Raw genomic sequence first — 20,445 nt, 5'->3', positions numbered from 1 at the left:
TTTGGTTTTGGAGCCAGGGTAATACTGACCTTATAGAATGAGTTGTGAAGCGTTCCCTCCTCTTCTGTTTTTTGGAAGGGTTTGTGAAGAATCGATTTGTTTCAGTGCTTTGAGCATTTGGCACAATTCACCAGTGAAGCCATTTGGGCCTGAGTTTTATTTTTAGTGGGGGCGGGGTGGATACTGTTAATTACTAATTCAGTTTCTTTCTTGCTATCGGCCTATTCAGGTTTTCTATCTTCTTGAGTCAGTTTTGATCATATATTTCTAGGTATTTGTCCATTTCATCAAGGTTATCTAGTGTTTTTTAGCATAAGCTTATTTATAATAATCCCTTATAATCAAGTCCATATCTGTAGAGTCAGTAGTGATGGTCCTTCTTTCATTCCTGATTTTAGAAATTTGAATCTTCTCTCTTTTTTTTTTTTTTTTTTGGCTTGGTCTCTACAGCTATATGTTTGTCAATTTTATTGATCTTTTCAAATAACCAACTTTTGGGGCACCTGGGTGGCTCAGTTAGTTGAGCGTCCAACTCTTGATTTGAGCTCAGGTCATGATCTCAGGGTCGTGAGATTGAGCCCCGCACCAGGCTCCACACTGAGCATGGAGCCTCCTTGCAATTTTCTCTCTCCATCTCCCTCTCCCTCTGCCCCTCCCCCCACTCACAGGCACATGTGCGCTCTTTCTCTCTCTCTCAAAAAAAAAAAGAACGAACTTTTAGTTTCATTGATTTTCTATTGTTTTTCTGTCCTCTATACTTTACTATTTCTTCTCTTCTGCTTGCTTTGGGTTTAGTTTGGTCCTCTTTTTCAAGTCTCTTAAGGTGGAAGGTTAGGTTATTGACGTGAAATCTCTTCCTTTTTAATGTATGTGTTTATAGCTATAAATTTGTCTCTAAACACTAATTTAGCTAGACCCCATAAGTTTGTGTATATTGTATCTTCATTTTCATTCATCTCAAAATATTTTCTAATTTCCCTTGTGATTTCTTCTCTGAACCATTGGTTATTTAGAGATGTTTGATTTAATTTCCACATACTTGTGAGTTCCCCAAATTTCTTTGTTTATTGATTTCTAATTCCATTGTGCTCAAAAAAACCACATATTTGGTATGATTTCACTTCTTTTAAATTTATTGAGGCTCATTTTACGACCTACTATATCGTCTATCTTAGAGAACGTTCCAGATGCCCTTGAGAAGAATGTATATTCTGCTGTTGGTAGGTGGCATGTTCTATAGGCTTTTGTGACTACTTAGTGTCTACCTAGTTCATAGTTGTTCAGGTCCTTTAGTTTATCTCCTTGTTTATCTTCTCTTTAGTTGTTCTGTCCATTATTGAAAGTAGGTTATTGAAGTGTCCAATTAGTGCCGTTGAATTGTGTGTATTTCTCCTTTTGATTCAGTCAGTTTCTGCTTCGTGTATTTTGGGGCACTGTTGTGAAGTGCCAGCACCATGCTTTTGTGATGGTTGGAAGCTCTAGTGAGAAGCAACACTGACACACTGACCCCATCAAACTGGAAATCGAAAGGCATTTTGAAGTTTTGTTTTCTAGCATCTTGACTGCCATGATGAACGATAGGGTACTCATTAAAAACATGGGCTTTGTAGTCCCTCAAACCTGGGATCAAATCCAGGCCGCCATTTATGACTTATGTGACCTTGGATAAGTCACATAACCGAATGGATCAGTTTCTCCCTCTGCAAAATGGGGATAGTGACTGCACCAACCTCATTGGCTTGTGGTGAAGATTAAATGGGATCGTGTATGATGACCTTAACCTACGTTAGTGCTTACTTGCCGTCTGTCACTCTGTCTGCTGCTAGCAAAATGAACTGGTCTTGTCTGAGTATATTCTCCCAGATGACAAGGGGAAGGGCCCCCAAAACAGTCTATGAGAGAGAAGCCATTTAGAGAGAAAGCATTTCATTTGCTATGGCTAATTCTCAGATGTACACACCTACCATCATTAAAAAGCTGTTGACTAGAACATTGTGTAGCAGGCAGGCTGGCCCTGCACGAACACAGAGAAATAATGAGATGTGAGGAATTGGAAGAATGCTCCCCCCACCCTCCTCCCACATACGCAGATCCCAGCCTACTTCCCATATACTTTACACATTCAGATGCCCAGAATGCTACTAGTAGCGCTTTATTCTTCTAGGGTAGGTCCATGACAGTCCTCTTTGAAATGCGAATTTTCAGACACCCACCGTATGTGGCCTGTTCTGCATTTTCCCACCAAGGCCTGAGTAACTGGTCAGATTTATTTCCTTTTGCTAGAAGAGATCCAACAGAACCCAAGAGTAACAGAGCACTGGGGGTTGGAAAGGCTCTGAGAAAGGTGGGGATGGGGGAGGGGGTGCAGGGCCAGTTCCAAGGGGGACATAAAAACAAATTTCACATTTTTTTTTGAAGTATGTGGACAGCTGACTTTCAGACCAGACATACCTGGGGGAGAGCCCAGCTGTACCCAGATGCCAAGGTGCTCAGCCCCTCCCCCATCACCCCATGCGGTTTCCCATGGGGCTGTTCTCCTAACTCAATTTTAAGGGTTGGCAGCAACATAGCTGCCCCTTCCCCTAACCTCTAGGGCCAGGTATTGCTCTCTGTCAGTACCTGCCATCCGGTGGCACACCAGAAACGCCAAGGGAGCTCAGCCACGGTCTTCGGCGCCAGGGCTCATCTGTTGATTCTCTTTCTGGGTTTAGATTACATGCACAGCGCCCACCGCCCTGTCCCTGGGGGCCACCTGGGGAAAAAGGAGAGTAGTTATGTGGGCAGCATGGGCACCAGCCCCAGGAAGTCGAGCCGCTGCACGCCCCCGCCTGCCGACTCTGAGCTTGTCAGCTTTTGCTACCTCCACATGCGGGAACAAAGGAAGGAACAGGAAAGCCGGACGGATGTCAACGAGAACTTAATCTTCTTTGAGGAGACCAGGCCCCGGACCAAGTCTGACCCCACGTCCAAAAGCTCTGGCCAAGGTTACGACGTGATCCCCGATGACTTTGACGCAGCCAGCCTCGACCATGAGCCTTGCGCCAGCAGGGCCCGGTCCTACACCTTGGACAATTCCCTTGGGGCCGAAGCCCTGAATTTCTACTGTGACTCTTGCAAAGCCAAACTCCAGGAGCAGCTGGGCCCTCGAAAAGGTGGGAGGCCCGGCTCCTCTCGTGACAATATGGTAGACTTGATGTCCCTGCCACCACCTGGGAGCGAAGAGGAGGAGGAGGAGGAAGATGAGAGCACTTCGCTGTTGCCTGCCATTGCTGCCCCCCCGCCCGGTTTCCGAGACAACAGTTCCGATGAGGATGACCCCAAGCGCCGGGCGGCCCAGAGCCACGAACAAGGACGCCACCTGCGTGGGCTCCTGTATGATGAGATTCCAGTGACACTGATCGACAGTGTGCAGCCCCGGACAGTCCGAGATCATGCCCAGGAGCTAGATGATGCCCTGGTGTCCACTCTGCAGGCTCTGGAAGCCCTGGCAGCCTCAGAGGATGGACCGCACCCCCCACCCCCACAGACTGCAGGTAACAGCCCATTCATCCTCCCTCTTGCCTCCCCTTCCTTCTTCTGGCCAGGCAGGGCCAGGGGGTGATATTGCTTCTTCCCGGGCAGAGGTCAAAGTCACTGTGGTGTGCCAGGGCAGTGGATGGCCAGAGGTAGCTCAGATAGGGTCAGGGGATCAACAACGTTGCATCAGGGCCCGGCTGCTCAGCTGCAGCTCCAGCCCTGGCTCTCACCATTCCATCTCTGGAAATGTCTTGCAGGTGGACCCCAGGGACTGGGGCCATGAACAGCCACGGAGCCAGGCCAGGATGGAGGATCAGAGCAAAATTGTGAGAGATCTAGAAGACAGGCAAAGAACCTCCAGCATGCACATGACTGGAAGAAAAAAACAAAACAACCAACTAACCACCTAGTGACCTGGGATCAGGGGAGCCAGGAGCCATCACTGCTCAGGGCTGAGGTCCTTACCTTGCCTGAGAGCATGGGCTCCCAGTCAGATGCACCCAAATCCTGGCTTCTTCACTCACTTGCATTGTGACCTTCAGCAAGGCACTTAACCCTCTCTGAGCCTCACTTTTGTCTTTTTCAGTGGGTCTGACAACAGTAGTCATATCACGGAGGCTTGCTGTGAGCACAAAACGAGATCATTCATGCAAAGCACTGCCTAGCACATAGTCAGGAGTAAAGCTATTAGTATTGATCGTAAGTAGTAGCTAGTAGTAGTTATTATTTGGTGGGACAGCCATACGATGCGCATGCTGTTCCCCGTTACAGACACACATACACCCATCGTGTAGCCAAGCACGCGTGTCAGGCTGCACCCCTATTCACGACACATACCTCCATACACATACACCTTAAAAAGAACAGGTAAACGCTATGGCAACAGAAAAGGAACGGGAAGAAGGTGTCTGAGAAAGCGTGTGAGGTAGGAGGGACATGTGGACAGAGAAGAGGAAGAGCTTGGGGTCAGAGGCAGCCTGGCTGACCAGGGAGAGTCCCAGCCCCTCCCTTTTCTGTACGCAAGGGCATCCTTGGTGGTGGGCAACCCGCATGTGTTTAGCCCCCTGGGGCCAGCATTTCTCTTTGCTCAGAGTCTGGAGCGCCCAGCACTAGCTGCTCCCTGGCTAGTGAGAGCCCCCCGCCACCCGCCCCGTGGTCGCCAGAGAGAGGACAAGCTCAGGCACAAGGGCCTCAGCTGTAGGCAGGCCCAGCCAGATAGAGAGGGGCCTCTCCCTGCCAGGCCTCTTCAGGACAATTGACAAACATTTCCTCGCTATTGAGTCTAAAAATAGTGATGATTAGCATGTCGTTCTGCATGCACCATGCATGTTAATTTGCCTTCAAACTGCCCAGTAGATCTCCTCCGCGCCTCTTTTGTTTCTTTTTCGGATTCCCGCCCTTCAGGAGCTCTCTGCCAGCTTGCCTCCCTCCGCTCCTCCCCTCCCTCCTCCCGCCTTCAGCCCCATTACCTCCCCCCTGCCTGCCCCTCCTCCTGGCCGGTCCCAGGACTGACCGACTGGCCTTTCTCCCTGGCTTCAAATACTGCTGGCTGCCCTTGCCCCACCCCATAAACTTTCTACATAAGGCTGGCGAAAGGACTTGATTGGAGTAAGTGCAGCAAGCCCCTCTCCCTGTCCCTCCAGGTCTGATTGTGCTGGCCACAATCACCCCTGAATCATCGCTGGACTCAGGCCACGAAACCAACTCTTCAGAGCTCACAGACATGTCAGAGATGATGTCTGCCATGAAGCAGCACCAGAACACCACCTACTTCCTGGCCCAGCACCTCAACAAGGAGAGCCTCCTGGCTCGCAAGGATCTGCCCTTCCGGATCCAGAGCTGCGCGGCCCAGGCTGTGCTCACGGCCCCTTACTCTCTTGGGCGCCCAGATCCCAACCCGGCCCTGCAGCCAGCTGTCACAGGCCAGAGTCCTGGCCCGCCTGGCGCTCGGAGGAAGCTGCCCCCGTCAGAATCCCAGCCACCACAGCGAGAGCGAGCATACGCCCTGGCCGTGCACCCAGCATTGTCCCCACAGCTTAGTGAACAGAAGAATCTGAGCCTGCTGTCCCCAGTTCCTGAGGACAAAGGGCCTGGCCACACGAGGGCAGGCCTGGAGATGTCACTGAGGGCAGCCACACCATCCCTCAGTGAAGACCAGGTCTCTGAGCTAAGGGAGAACCTGCCCAAAGAAGTCAGGTTGAGCCCCAAGCTTATCCTGGACCCGAAGGGCAGCGTGACCCCAGCGATCATCTCAGCCGCCCTCCAGCAGGTGGTTCACCCTAAGAGCCTACCTGCCCCTAGCGGGGCCATAGTGAACCCTCCCAGCAGTGGGGAGAGAAGGCTGGAGGCCAGCATGGGGAGGCCTGAGGTCAGCATGGGAAGATCAGAAGTTAGCATGATGAGCGGCAGTGCCAGTAAGAATCTGAAGTTCAAAATGAGCCCCGGTGCTCCAGAGACTTCACGGAATTCCCAGCAGCCACTGAGCCCAGAGGACTCCTCTGGCTCCAGAGCGCCCACAGGCAGCCGGGCCGACAGCCTGCACGTCTCCCCACAAGAGAACCGGCTGCCTGGGCCAAGTTTCCCTCCTAAAAGCTATCTTGCACGAGCGAGTCGAGAGTCCCTGAGCAAGCCGTCTATGGGGGAGGTGGCAGGCAAGGCCGGGCCAGAGGGGGCTAAGCCCGTCCTGCACAAGCAGGGCGCCGTCTCCGGCCAGGGGGAGAAGGGGCAGCTGGAGAGCATGCCCCAGAGCAGCAAGATCGAGGAGACCAGCCTGGTGCCCCGAGCCAGCTACTCCATGGCTCTACAGAGCCCCAGCTGCCAGCCGCGAGGCCAGAGCCCGCTGAGGCCCCAGGCAGCCAGCCGGCAGGTGAGCACCATGCCCTCCAGGAAGCTTGAGACAACCCTGGATGGAGCGCACTCGGCCTCTGAAGGCCCCGCGAAGCCCAAATCCTCCCGAGGGCCCTTCCGACTACGCAATTTATTCTCTGCCACCTTCCCGACCCGCCAGAAGAAGGAGACCGATGAGCGGCAGGCCCAGCTGCAGAAGGTGAAGCAGTATGAGCTAGAGTTCCTCGAGGAACTTCTGAAGCCCCCCAGCCAGGGGGAGCTGCCGGGCACCGAGTACCTGCAGCCCCCCGCGCCGGGCGGCCGCTGCAGCTGCCAGCTTCGTAGCAGCCCGGTGCAGCAGGGGCCAGGCATGTCCCGGGAGCAGAGGCGCAGCTGTGACTGCAAGCGCATCTGCCGGGGGGGCCGCCCTCAGGCCCCCCAGACGCCCGTGCCCAGCCTCCGGGGCCAGGAGAGGGACAGGGTCCCCCCGACCCAGAGGCAGCCGGAGGCCGGCGCGGGCCTGAGCCTCAGCAGCCCCACCAACGTAGGGCGCCTCCGCTCCACCAGCCTGGAATCCCGGGAGTGCCGATCGGACCCCGAGAGCGGCGTTTCCTGCCTGACCACGTGTGCCTCAGGGGGGGAGTGTCTTGGAGCTCCCAACTACCGGAAGCTGATGCGCCGCTACAGTATCAGTGAACTGGACCAGGGTGACAGGGCCTCGCTGACCTCAGACATCTACCCACACCCACCCCTGGGCATGCTGCCCAGGGAGGCCAAGGAGGTAGAGGCAGGCCTCCCCCTAGGCTTGGGTCCCAAAACCAAGTCCCTGGAGTCGCCGACCCTGGGAGACCCCTCATACGTCCAGGTTGCCCCTGAGACCAAAGGCCCCAGACAGATGGCAGTGTTCTCGCTGCCAGAAGAGGTGTACCGGAAGCCCGCCGATCTGGACGAGGACAGTGAGAGTGGCAGATGCTGCTCCATCCGCTACTGCTTCTACTACCGCAAGTGCGACATGGCGGATGACGCCAGCGACGGCAAGGACGAGCTTTCCTACTCCATCCCCATGAAGATTCTGCCCGGCATGAAGCTGGACGAGCAGGTGGTGCCCGTGGTGAGCAGGACCCTGCAGGTGCTGGATGCCGCCACCTGCAGCGGCAGCAGCCCCGAGGCCTCCCGCACCCAGGAGATCGACCTGCGTGCGTCCACCTTCGAGGGGAGCCTGGCCAAGATCAATGCCCTGCGGGCCCACGCCTACGGCCTGCCCGACGGGTTCCTGGCTGCCAGGCTGGACACCAATGAGCTGCTGACGGTCCTGCGCCAGTGCGTGGCCAGCCCCGAGGCCCGTGCCCCGAAGCCCTATGTCTCTCAGATCTCCGAGTACAAGCTCGAGCTGGCTCTCAAGTTCAAGGAGCTCCGGGCTTCTTGCCGCCGTGTGGCCAACGTGGACAAGAGCCCAACTCACATGCTGGCGGCCATCACGGGCAGCTTCCAGGTGCTGAGCAGCCTCATCGAGACCTTTGTGCGGCTGGTGTTCATCGTGCGCTCCGAGGCCCAGCGCCAAGAGCTGCTGGCCAAGGTCGAAGAGGTGGTGAGGAACTACACCTTCCTACTGCGTGCCGCTGAGGAGTCCACCACCCGGAACCTTAACCAGCAACAGCAGCAGCCGGCCGCCGCGGCAGCTGTCGGGGCGGCCTCAGGGCACCCCCCGGGCTCCCCGACTCCAGCGACTGTTATGAGCACATTCACCCGCTCCTTAAAAACCCTCATCAAGTAGGGCACCCGCCCAGGCCTGCCTCCCCCCGCCCCCCGCGCCCTGCCCCCAACCACGGCCCCAGGTTTGAGCTTTGTGGTCTTTGCAACTTGTGGTGAGTGTGCGTGTCTGCCAGGCCAGTCGGGGTCCGAGGGCCTTCAGTCGCCAGGGAATGGGAACTCCCCGGATTGAGGCCATCCCCGACGGCTCCCGACGCCTGCCACCCTGGGTAGCCTCGCCCCTTCCCCGGCCTCTGGTCGTCACTGTGAGGGCCAAGGCCCCTCGTCACTGCGCCTGCCTGCCTGCCTGCCGCAGAGCTGGATTTTATCTCTTCTTTAGGGCTGACAGGTGACATCAGGCTCACCTTCCTGCTCCATTTTTGGGGGCCAGGGGAGCCGGGGCCTGAAGCAGGCAGGCCCACAGGCCTTGAGCTCCCCCTGGCATCTGCCCCCCCCCCGCCGCCACGGAGCTGTAAGCCGTAGCACCAGGGCACAGCACCCGGCGGGCGGGGGGGGGGGGGAAGGGCACTCAGCCCAGCCGTGCCCGCCCACCCTGGGCTCACACTCATGCAGCAGAAGCCACCTAGAGGGTCTGTGCCCAGGTGGCAGGTCTGTGGAGAACAGCCACCACGCAGGGCTGTCTGTGGCCACGGCCCCACAGGCTGGCGGCCTGGGGAGTTCTCACCCCCAGGCCCAGTAGCTCCACACCAGCCATCCCCAAAGTGCCCTGTCCTTCACTGATGGGCAGGGTGGCTCAGTCCACTAGGGAGCAAGCATCTGGGATCACCCCATTCGTTCTGGGTAAGGTACCTGGTGATAAACGTCTGCCCTGGGGAGACCCGGCGCAGGCCTTGGAGCCCGCCCAGCCCAGCCCGCCCCAGCCCTGGGGCTGGCGCTCTGGGTGTGCGGTTCCTCTCTCAACATCTACCAGACAGACTGTCCTTAGGAGTTTGACTTAGCTACGGATTGGGGATGGGGGGTGGGGGGAGGGGGGATGGGGGTAGGGGTGGGGGGTGTTGATGACTATATCTTAAACTTCTGGAAGCTAGCGTGATATGTTAATCCTGAGTATATGCTTTTGGCTGTGTATTGACCCTGTGGATTTGTCTCTCTAAGAAAAGAAGCTGAGCGCCTTACCCGGTGCAGTCCTGCACCTCTCTCTCTCTCTCTCTCTCTCTCTCTCTCTCTCCCCCCCCACCCTCCCCGCCCCCACCCCCAGTCATCTGGAAGGGAATTCACACTGTTTAGCATCCTCCTTGACACACATCTACTGCTGCCGCAACCCCCACCCCCACCATTCCCCCCCGCCCCGTCCCCCACAACCTTCCTGGGAGTGAAGACACGGAGTCCCTACCAGCTGTCCCACACTGTAGGGAACAAAGAAAGCCAATGTTTATTCTGTATAGATTGCTTCTTGTCCACCTCTCCATACCTTCCCCTGTTTGCCACATGCTCACGCCCTGTGTCTGCCTCTCTTTCACCATTACGTGAAAGGTCCGTGTGAAATCTCTCGTTCTTATGTGAGTTTTATAAAGATGTACACTGTGCTTAACCCCTGCCCATCCCCAGTACTCCCCCCCCCCACTGCAGTGCAATAAAGCCCCCCCCCTCCCCAAGTGGCAATTTCTCCCGGCAAGGATCAGGGGAGCCCCTTCTGTAGAAGCCAGCCGCCCCTTTCCTTGCTTCTCCTCCCCCCAGGACCAAGTTGTTTAATGGGCCAGAGATGCAGCCAGTGGGGAACCCTTTCCCCTGTGACCACCACAAGCCCCAGGGCCGTCGTGGTCTTCCTCTTCTCCCAACTTCTTGATCCTGCGCCTTCGCCACTCAGCCCCCCCGCCCATGTCATTCCACCGCCATCCTTCACCTCTCCCTCAGCCTCATGGAGAGGACACATTTTCTAATGTCTGTATATAGTATATATACTACATAAAATATATAAATTATATATATATATACTAATTTATGTCTTGTTTTTCAAACAAGAATGATTAAATCTATTCATCTTACTATCCCAATAAGCCTTTTCAGTGCCTCTTTGTGGGTGTCCTTGTGTCCTTGATTCACTGGTTGGGGGGCAGACCCCCCACACACACCCCGAGTGCTCTCCCTAGCTTCTGCTCCCATCTACCTGGGCCCCAGTGAGTGATGAGAGCTTAGGACCCTGTCGTGCTGCCTCCCCTTTGCTCCGCTTAGAAGCCTCCTGTGCGTCACGGTCACGGGAATTGAATATGGTCTACTCCTTTCTCTTGAGCCTGGCTGTGACCTCAGAGCTGAAGGGAGCAGGGGGTGGGGTGGGGGTTGGGTTGCAGGCACACAATGCGCCCCATGCATAGTGCATAGTATACTGGATGACCTGGGACGTAGGGGACAGACAGGGTAGGGGACAGCTCTCTGGGTGGAACTGGGAAATGGGGCCTCTCCCTCTGAAACCTGCCCAGTTGCCTCAGAGTATGGCTTGGCTGGTGCGAATCCCCTGCAATGCCCTCTGGTGATTTTGGGGGGGGGCTGTTTCAAAAGGATAAGCGCAGCAGGACCCTAAGCAGGGCTGACCTCTCTGAATTTATATCGAATGGAGAGAAATGATTTTGCTTCTCCCGTTCTCTTATTTTCTTCTGGTAATCACAGGTCCCCACGGGCACATGAGGCACCCTCATGCCAACTAGATAAATGTTCTTCCTGCCACGCACCCCCCTGTGATTAATTAGAAAGAAAATCATCCTCTGGGTGACACATGGGCACCTGTGGATACATGATGATTTCAGGTCCATCCAGCCGCCCCCCCCCCCCCCCCCCGCCCTGCCGGCCTTGTTGGCCTGGTAGGCAAACGATTCAACCACGTACCGTGGCCCTGATTAATCACTTCCTCCCAAAGACTGGACACAGACTCTCTTCTCCTGCCTGCAGAGGTCCTGGCTAAAGTGGTTTGGGAGCAGGGCAGAGAGGTGGAGCCAGGAACAGCGCAGGCAGAGCCCCCCTCTGCATGCAGGAGGCCATAGGGGTGAGAGGCCTATCCCCTGGTGCAGAACTCTTCTGGGGGCTGCCCGCCGGGGATACTGTTCCACAACCCCAAGGTTGGTACTCAGTGGAAGGCAGGGCCAACGTAAAGTGAGACCTGTTCCCACTTAAAAACCTAACTGGACAGTCCAGAAATTTAGGGCCCCTCTCATCCTACACTACGTGGGTAGCTCCCTCTGGCCAGAAAGTATTCTTACTTGGTTCTAGTCCCTGGGTACCCATCCACACGGGACCCTGCATGTAGTAGGGCTTCAATAAATATTTGTGGAATGAACGAGTGTTGGATGAGATGACTGTCACAAGAGAGCCCTCCCAGACCTCTGTACCTCGTGCAAAGGGCCCTCTCTCCCCCTGGGAATGGCTAACCCAGGGCACTTGCAGCCTGGCCTCCTCCTGTCAAAGAATTCAAAGTCAGGTCCATCGTCCAGTGCCCCATTAACTCAGCGGACTTTCACACACTACTTTTCCAAAGCTTCGGAAGCTCTCCTGAGGTGACCGATGGTCTCCTTTTCTGTGGACGCGGGACCACTGTGTGGTACCCCGAAGCACGGGGGAAGGCCATCTTCCCACTAAGCATCTACCTGGCCATCTTTGGCCTGAGCCAGAGCCCGAAGCCGATGCTCTTCAGCCACCCCCTACCAGACCTGAGTCCCCGGAGCCTGAATGCCGCTTTCTGACTGCAACCAATTAAAGGAAAATGGGTTCGTGCTGTTGGCATGGACCCAGGATGCCCGTGGTGCTGTCAGAGTCACATTTTTTTGTCAAGCTGTTGTCAAGGCACTGTGGATAATAGGCAATTTCATCCCAAATGAATGGAAAGGACCTGCCTCGGCCAGAACTCTTCCTTGCCAGAAGGGGCAAGGGAGGATCAGCTAGCTGCCAGCACTAGGAAGGGGCATCAATGTATATCTTAGGAACGAATTCCTCCCAATAGCAGCTGCTAGGATGAGAGTGAGAACCGCATCCCATTCCCCATCCTGTAGGCTGGAAGCCAGACTCTGGGTGTGCATCTGCATCGAGGAGGAGGTCCTCCATGGAGTCAAGAGGGAAAAAAAAACCTGTGAGGGTTCAGTCTTGGGCCCTGGAAAAGTGGTCAGAATTCCAGGAGGGTCTCTTAGTTCCAACGACCTGAGCTGCTGGAAGCCACTGTGAGGAGAATTACGGAGGCCCGCCTTCTCACAGGGACCAAAGTGCTTGATTCACTTTAGTGCTTCTAGCAATTTCTCACCCAGGCCACCAAGCCCTTGGGTGCTTCCCACATTCCCAGTATTACCGGAGCATGCTCTGGACATTTCCAGCTGTAGGGTCTGGACCCACCACTTAGGAATGAACCCCCTTTTAGCTCCCCAGCCCTCCTGTCTGTGATGTCCGTCTTTCCCTCTGGGTGTTGACTCCTCATTCTTATTTTCATGGCTTCGGCTAAAAGGAATATGAGTCTGTACTATGCTGAGAGCCTTCCACAACACAGAAAAGTTGATCCCTGCCCTTAAATATGCAAAAACAACAGTGTGATCACTTGCCATATGCCAGGCACTGTGCTAAGTACTTTACACGCATGATCTCATTTAATTTTCCTAGCAACCCTTTGAGAGAGAGATGACGAGGGGTGACTCGCTGGCTCAGTCGGTGGAGCGTGCGACTCTGATCTCAGGGTCATTAGTTCAAGCCCCACAGTTGGCAAAGAACTTACTCAAAAAAAAAAATATATATATATATATATATACTTAAAAATATAAATATATATATATACTTAAAAATATAAATATATATATATACTTAAATATATATATATATATAAAAGTTTAAGAGAGAGAGACTATGATCATATTCATTTCTCAGGGGCACCTGGGTGACTCCATTGGTTGGGCGGCTGCCTTTGGCTCGGGTCATGATCCCAGGGTCCTGGGATGGAGCCCCGCATCGGGCTCCCTGCTCAGCAGGGAGCCTGCTTCTCCCTCTCCCACTCCCCCTGCTTGTGCTCTCTGACTCTCTCTTACTGTCAAATAAATAAATAAAAATCTAAAAACTAAATATTCATTTCTCAGAGGAGAAAACTGAGGCCTAAAGAGGTTCAATTGCTAGCCGGAGGCCACACAGCTGGTAAGTGGCAAGCCAGTCAGAGTTCAGACCTACCCAGGCTTTCAAGGGCCACCCTCCGGGAGTCAGCCCAGCCCCACCTTTGAGGCAGTTACCCTGGAAACAGAAGCACAGGTGTGGCTATGCTCATCAGAAGATGGCCTGTAAATGTTGCTCACGGATCCAGGCAGCAAGTGGGTGACCAAAACGTCATTGGTAACATTGGGGTGTGAGGTGTGGGGTGCTGCAAGCCCACCTGCCCCCCTCACCTCTCCAGCAGGCTGCCCCAGTGCCACATGCCTCTTGGAACCCGGGGGTGGAGTGCTATTTGTGTACAGGAATTTGTGGGGAGAGCAGTGTGTCCAAAAAGCCACCGTCAAAATTATGGACACCGCCCCCCTTCATGCTCTTCAAACGGGAGTCTGAGTCCATACTCCTTATGCATTTGCATTTTTCTCAAAGATGTGGGAGGAAAACATCATGTGAATAATACATTAAATATTTTTTATGTAAAAATGTCATGGCGAGGAATGCACGAGTTTCATGCCTTGTAAAGAATACATAGCATTTCGGGGCGCCTGGGTGGCTCAGTGGGTTAAGCGTCTGCCTTCGGCTCAGGTCATGATCTCAGCGTCCTGGGATCGAGCCCCGCATCGGGCTCCCTGCTCAGCGGGGAGTCCACTTCTCCTTCTGCCTCTGCCCCTCCCCACAGTTCATGTTCTCCCTTCCTCTCAAATAAATAAATCTTAAAAAAAGAAAAGAATACATACCATTTCAGAGACACTTGAGACTCGTGTCTGATACTTCTGGCCTTATCCCCATGCCCACCTACCCAGCGTTCACTATCCTCTACTACTAGACGTGCTTTAGTCGAAATAACTGGACACACTCAAGGCCCATCAGGTGAGCTAACTGTTGGCATGGGTCCCAGAGGTAGGACATCGGGGACTGGCCTATGTCTGTGAATCTGGCCACACAGGTGGGGGCCAAACACTTCTTCGGGAATAAGACACCTGGCGTGGCACGGTGCTGGGAAGAAGTTGCCTGTGACATACTTTAGCAGAGGGTTGCCCCCAAGAATAGACAGGGGAGCCAGATTCCCTCCAAGCCGGAGATTTTTGCACCTGCAATGAGCAAGCGAAGCAGGGAGGCCGTGTGGGCTAAGTTGAGCGATTCCCCAGAATAAAAACTCAGTGCTATTTTCGGCACAGTCGCTGACTTGCCATATGATGGGGGTACAAGTCATTTTACCTTTTTGTGCCTCTTCTCTAAAACAAAGATGACTGGGTCTTCGGCCTCTCTCGGCGGCTCGGAGGACTAATGAGGTGGTGCTGAAAAGCAGCTATAAAAATCCCGCGCCCAAGTTGTACGAGCTTAACAAGTGCAAATGGAACTGCCCCCCTTTGCAACTGGTGTGGAAACTAATTAAGCTTGCACCAAGAGCCTGGGACTAGAAACCCAGGGGACTGTTTCCTTCAAATCCCTGCCGTCCTCGGTCAAAGCCATCTGCCCGTCAGTTCCCCTCAAGAGGGATATGCAGGACCCCCGGCCCCCTTGGGCCTTTCTTTTGACATTGGGAACCTCAGTGGGGAACCCTCGTCCTGCGGTGGGCACGTTCGGGCGGACCCAAGGCTCTTCCTGCCCTTTGGCCAGTGCCCTGGCTCGTTTCTCCGACATCCTCCTGCCCCATCTCCATTCTCCTCCTCGCTAGAAGCAGCTACAGTTGAAGGAGGCTCGGACTTCTGATTTTTCGTCAACGCTTAGGCTTAGCTCATAGGAGAGGGCTTGCGACTCCAAACCCTTAGCCAGCTTCCCAGGGGCAGCTGCAAGTTCAAGCTGCCCAGTGTTTAGTTCCTGTGGGTCCCACCGCCACCCTAGCCGGGGGCCAACCTATGGCATCTGAGCGCAGCAAGGGAAATGAATTTCAAAGACCCGCAGGGGAGGGGGATAGTTCAGCTCCCAGGATCATGGCACAATGGCCTAGGAGGCCAAGGTGGTCTTGCTTCCCGCCCCCTGGAGGCCCTCCCCACCCCTTGCTCGCCAGGACAACCTGGGTCCTCATGAGTTCCTCGGGCTTCTCAATGATCGACATGGTGACAACCCGCTAGGCCGGCCCTCCCTTCAAAATGACCTCTTCCTCCTCTTCTTTCTCCCAGCAAAAACTGGTGTTATGAGCATATGTTCCGTTTTGAGCCATCTGATTAACAAATAAAGCAATTTGTGTTGTGCCTTAAGGGCTTCCTTCTAATATAGACATAGCCATATCCAATAGGGATGCGGTGAATCTGATCTTTAAATTGGTAGGCATGCTGTGTGACCTTGGTAACATGGGTACTGGAAATCCCTTCTCTCAGTTATGGGATTATGACCATGGGGAGTGGCCAAGCCACTGAGCTAACACGTTCTCTTTGACGTCTCTAAAACCCTAATCACTCTGTCCCTCAGCCTGCCCACTTGTAAACTAAGGAGCCCATCTGCTCCTCCCTGCTAAATCTGCAGTATGGACAAGCAGGTTGGCAGTTTCTTGGGAGTAGCTGGAATTCCTGCTTCCTAGTATGACTTACAGGCAAAACGGTATTCGATGACAATGGCAGGACCCTTGGCCACCAAGGACAGAAGAATCAGTAGGAAAAGTGAGAGCAAAGACAAACATTCTTGCCCCTTTCCTAACCTGGCATGGCAGGAATATTAGTACAACGACCCCCAGGGACCTGAAAAAAAAATTCAAAGAACCAAGTAGAAAGTGGACAGATTTTCCCCCTGCTGAGCATTAGAAAAGACTGATTTGACTTGCAGTTTGGAGCTACAGGCAAGAGCCATACATCAGGAGCCAGAAGACTTTGGTTCTATTCAAAGCTCTTCCAAGAACTAGCTGTGTGACCTTGGGCATTCACGTCTTTTCTCTGGGTGTCAGGTTTCTTGCTAAGTAAAATGAGTGGGTTGAACTTGGAGGGCCTATTAGCTTTTAAAAGGCACATTTTTCTACGTTCTTTCATTTAAGGATTTTTTTAAAACAAAGGAAAGTACTTCCAGCATCACCCAAACATTCCCCAAATCAGTAATTCAACTGGGAGAACACCAAAGCTCATAAAAGTCAAACACCAGAGCAAACCACAGAGCCCACTTGCCCCTGCGGGTTTTTGCTTTTGTTTTGTTTTGTTTTTATCCAGTGCTATTCTGCCCAGGGGGTGCTCAACTCTCCCATCTCTTAAATTTCTAGATGATTCTAGCTTTTTGGGATACTGACCTTGTACAATCAAGCCTACATGCCCAGGAAACCAAATTATGAGAACCCCAGGAGAGAATGCATCTAAAGGGCCCCGCCAGATCCTACTTAAGGTAAAACAGCCAACTTGGCTTTGTGAGATAAAGCTTCCGGAACGGGACTAGTTTTTTTTTTAAGATTTTATTTATTTATTTGACAGAGAGACACAGCGAGAGAAGGAACACAAGCAGGGGGAGTGGGAGAGAGAGAAGCAGGCTTCCCGCGGAGCAGGGAGCCCGATGCGGGGCTCGATCCCAGGACCCCGGGATCATGACCTGAGCCGAAGGCAGATGCCCAACGACTGAGCCACCCAGGCGCCCCCGGAACGGGACTAGTTTTAAGACACATTTTCGTTAAGAAAAACCATGATTGCCGTATATGTCCTTTGCTCTTTCAAAGGACTCCTACACTGAAAATTTTTGAAAAGCCACAAATACTCACCTCCTCATTTATCTTCAGTGTCAATCCAGATCTTGATTTCAAATCTTTAAGTGTTTAAAATGCACCCACTCCAGGAGTCTGTGCTAGGGGCTGTGGGAGATATGTGGTCTCTGCCCTCAAAGAGTTTGCATACTTGTTGAAGACATGAGTCCAGGAGTTCAGGGCCCAATGGAAGGGCCAGCTGCTGACAGCTGGTGAGCTCAGTGGGGCGGCAGCACATGGGGAATTCTCTCTAGATGTGATGTGCTTTGTGGCAGCCTCTGAAAGCCCTCTGTTGTGCTTACACACAAGACGCCCACCTGCCATCACTGAACAGTATGAACAATGAGGACAGGTCACCCTAGCCTCCAGAGGGAAAAAAATCAGAACACAGGAGACAGAAATTGTTGCAGGGTTTCTCTTCCCTCCCTGGGTGCCCATGGTTCTTGGTCACGCCGCTTCGAAGAATGAAGCGGTAGACCGGATGAAGGGTGGTGGGCAGCAAAGTTTATTGAGCGATAGTACAAAGTTCTGGAAGAGGGAGGGGACCCGAGAGAGTTGCCACTGGAGTTTCTGAGTCTAGGGGGGTTTTATGGGCTTGTTGGCGGGCTGTTTTAATCAGATTAACCCTCCATGTACCTGTCATACAATCACGTTTTTGTCATCTACCTATCACGTGGGAAAGGGTGGAGGGCTCCTTCCAGGGGGGTGTAAAATACTTTTAAGGGTGGTTTCTTCTTAGGGCAGGAGCCCCTTGTCCCTGCCTGTCTTTCTTCCCACTATCCTTCATTAGAATGAGAAAATCTCTTGAAAGGAAGGGAGCCCTTCCAACAACAAGGGTGTTTACAAAATTCTCCCAGTGGCCCCTTTAATCTGACGAGTCCAGGGTTCCATGATCATTTTATCTGGAGAGATGATCCACAGTGTTCATAAAATTCTCGAAGGGGTCTGTGATCTCCAAAAGGTTGAGATTCACAAATCACATTCCTCCCGACCCTCTTGTTAAATCTTATAACTAGTGACCCAGTTAAGGACATGACTAACTTACCCTCCCAACCTGGTTCACCTGCCTCCAATCTCTTCCCTATTATCCATCCTCTACAGATAAATTTGCCCAAAACACAATTATGATCATGTCATTCCCTTACTCCAGAAGGATGGCTTCTCATCGCTTGCAGAATAAAGTCTCAACATAGTACCTGATATTCCAGCCAAAGTAGACTACTTCCCTTTCCTTAAAACCCCTCTCTACTCCCTCACCTTTGTCTCAAGCCTGGGGAGACCCACCCCCTCCCAATCATTGCCCGTCAAAACAGTACAAAATGTACTTCAACCTCCAAAACCACCTCCCAGGATGTGCCGCACAGAGGTGATGCCTTTTCCCACTGAATCTGCGTATCACTTTGCTTGGATCTTGTGGCCAATGTCTAGTTGTACCTCCAAAATCCATTTTCTTCTCCTGCCTGGGCACAGGGCCACCTCCCAAGATGTTTCCTAGTCTTGCTTGCAGCTAGGTGTGACTTGCAACTAAGCTGTTGCCATGTGACAGAGCTCTTGCCAAAGGGATATGACAGAAAGTGAAATGGACAAATTCCACCTGACTTGCTTCAAAGGAGAGCCCTTCCCTGGACCTCTTTCTTCCTTCCCATGAGCTAGAACTGTGGATGCTCTCATGACCTTGCATGGAGCATAACTGTCCCACTGGCCTCGAATGGCCGGCATGTGATGTCAAAGAAAAATCATCTGTCTTACTTGAGCTGCTGCGTTTTAGGGGCTTGGCCAAAGCAGAGGCTTCTCCATGATAGTGTATTAAATTGTTCTGTGGCTTATGAGTGTCTCATTTTCTCCACTAAGAAGCCAACCCCTTACTGGTCTCCCTGCTTCCTGTTGTGACCCCTACATTCTATTCGCAGCTGAGATGATCCTTTTTTTTAAAGATTTTTTATTTATTTATTTGAGATAGAGAGAGTGAGGGAAAGCACGAGTGGGGGGGGCAGGGGGAGAGGGAGAAGCAGACTCCCCAGTGAGCAAGGAGCCTGATGTGGGGCTCGATCCCAGGACCCTGGGATCATGACCTGAGCCGAAGACGCAGATGCTTAATTGACCCAGGCACCCCTGAGATGATCCTTTTAAAAGGGAGGTCAGATCACGTCATGCTTTGCCTAAAACAATAACGACAATAATAACAAGGACAACAACAACAACAACAAAAATACTTTACTGGGTAAAAGCAGAAATCCTTGAAAGGCCTACGAGGTCCTGCAAGGTCCTTGATCAGCAGCCTCCCACCAATTGCCCTTACCTCACTGACTTTATTTTCCTTATTTTCTCTTACAGGTGTGCTCTACCCCCACCACCCCAACACTCACTCCGCACCAGACACACCGACCATTGTACTATTCTGCAAACGAGTTAGACACTCTCCTGCCTTGGGGTCTTTGCACCTGCTGTTCCCTCTGCTTGTCCCAGATATCAACATGGCTCCTTCCTTTATCTCCTTCAGGTCTTTGTTCAACTGTTACCTTCCCAGATCAGCTTCCTCTGACTACCCCACTTAAAACTCCCTCTCCCCTACTACCATCCTGGCACATCATCCCACTTCCTTGCCTCATTTTCCTCTACAGCGCTTACCATCATTTGACATATTATATATTGTCTTTATTTACACATTTCTTGTTTGAAACCATAACCTCCATGAGAGCAGGGGTTTTTGACTGATTACTATCATATTCTCAGTGCCCGGAACAGGGCCGGGTACATTAAAACTATTCAATAAATATTTTTCGAATGAACGAATTCCTTGGGTGCAAATACTTTCTAATCCCCTCAATGCCTAGAACACTGCTTTTTAAGATTTATTTATTTATTTATTTTAGAAAGACAAAGAAGGATCGGGGGGGGGGAGGGGCAGAGGGAGAGAATCTTTAAGCAGACTCCCTGCTTAACACAGAGTCCTACCGGGGCCTGGATCCCAGGGCCCCTGAGATCATGACCTGAGCCACAACCAAGAGTCGGACCCTTAGCTGACTGAGCCACCCAGGTGCCCCCACACCTCTTTGTATGCGACAAAGCACTCAATAAATATTTGATGAATGAACTAGGATGGATATTCTGCCTTAATATCCTGCCTTGCTGTTTGCTTCCTTCCCCAAGTACCCCTAGACACCTGGGCCTACATTAAATTTCTGAACTCGTAAAAGTATGACAAAGGGTCGGGAGAGGTCTTCCATGGACACTGCTGAACATGGCGATGAGAGAAACACAGGATGCTGGTTTGAGTATTTTCTGCCTTTGCCACTTGGACAAATCCCCTCCTATCTCTGGGTCCTAGTTTCATCATATGTAAGATGAAGTTAGGAGACTAGATGATTTCTGAAGTCCCCTCTATTTTTACAGCTTGTAGTTATGGTGCTCATAACTAAAATTGTATGATTCTAAAATTGTATGATTTTTCTCTTCTAACCTGTGCTTGGAATATGCTGAATGAAAATGTGGTGTAGGGATGAAGGCTCTCTTTGGTCCCATTAGCCCGTGTATCATTATAAAAATAATAAAACATGGTGTAAAAGGCTTCATGA

The 20,445-nt window shown here is 52.4% G+C and overlaps 1 protein-coding gene across 1 annotated transcript in view; it reads left to right on the top strand.

The window, feature by feature from the left end:
- FRMPD3 (FERM and PDZ domain containing 3) overlaps window positions 1-8,116 on the top strand; it is a 57,173-nt gene extending 49,057 nt beyond the window's left edge. Inside the window, exons 13-14 of the mRNA XM_028089761.2 lie at window positions 2,712-3,533; window positions 5,160-8,116. Coding sequence (XP_027945562.2) covers window positions 2,712-3,533; window positions 5,160-8,116 — 3,779 coding nt within the window. The remainder of the gene's footprint in view (window positions 1-2,711; window positions 3,534-5,159) is intronic.
- Window positions 8,117-20,445: the final 12,329 nt, after the last annotated feature.

This window comes from Eumetopias jubatus, unplaced genomic scaffold (assembly GCF_037043125.1).
Source record: "Eumetopias jubatus isolate StellerSeaLion01/CBP00866 unplaced genomic scaffold, mEumJub1_p1.0 scaffold_11, whole genome shotgun sequence".
Lineage (NCBI taxonomy): Eukaryota > Metazoa > Chordata > Mammalia > Carnivora > Otariidae > Eumetopias > Eumetopias jubatus.
Note: the sequence above shows the minus strand (reverse complement) of the source record. Positions and strands in the feature narration are given on the sequence as shown.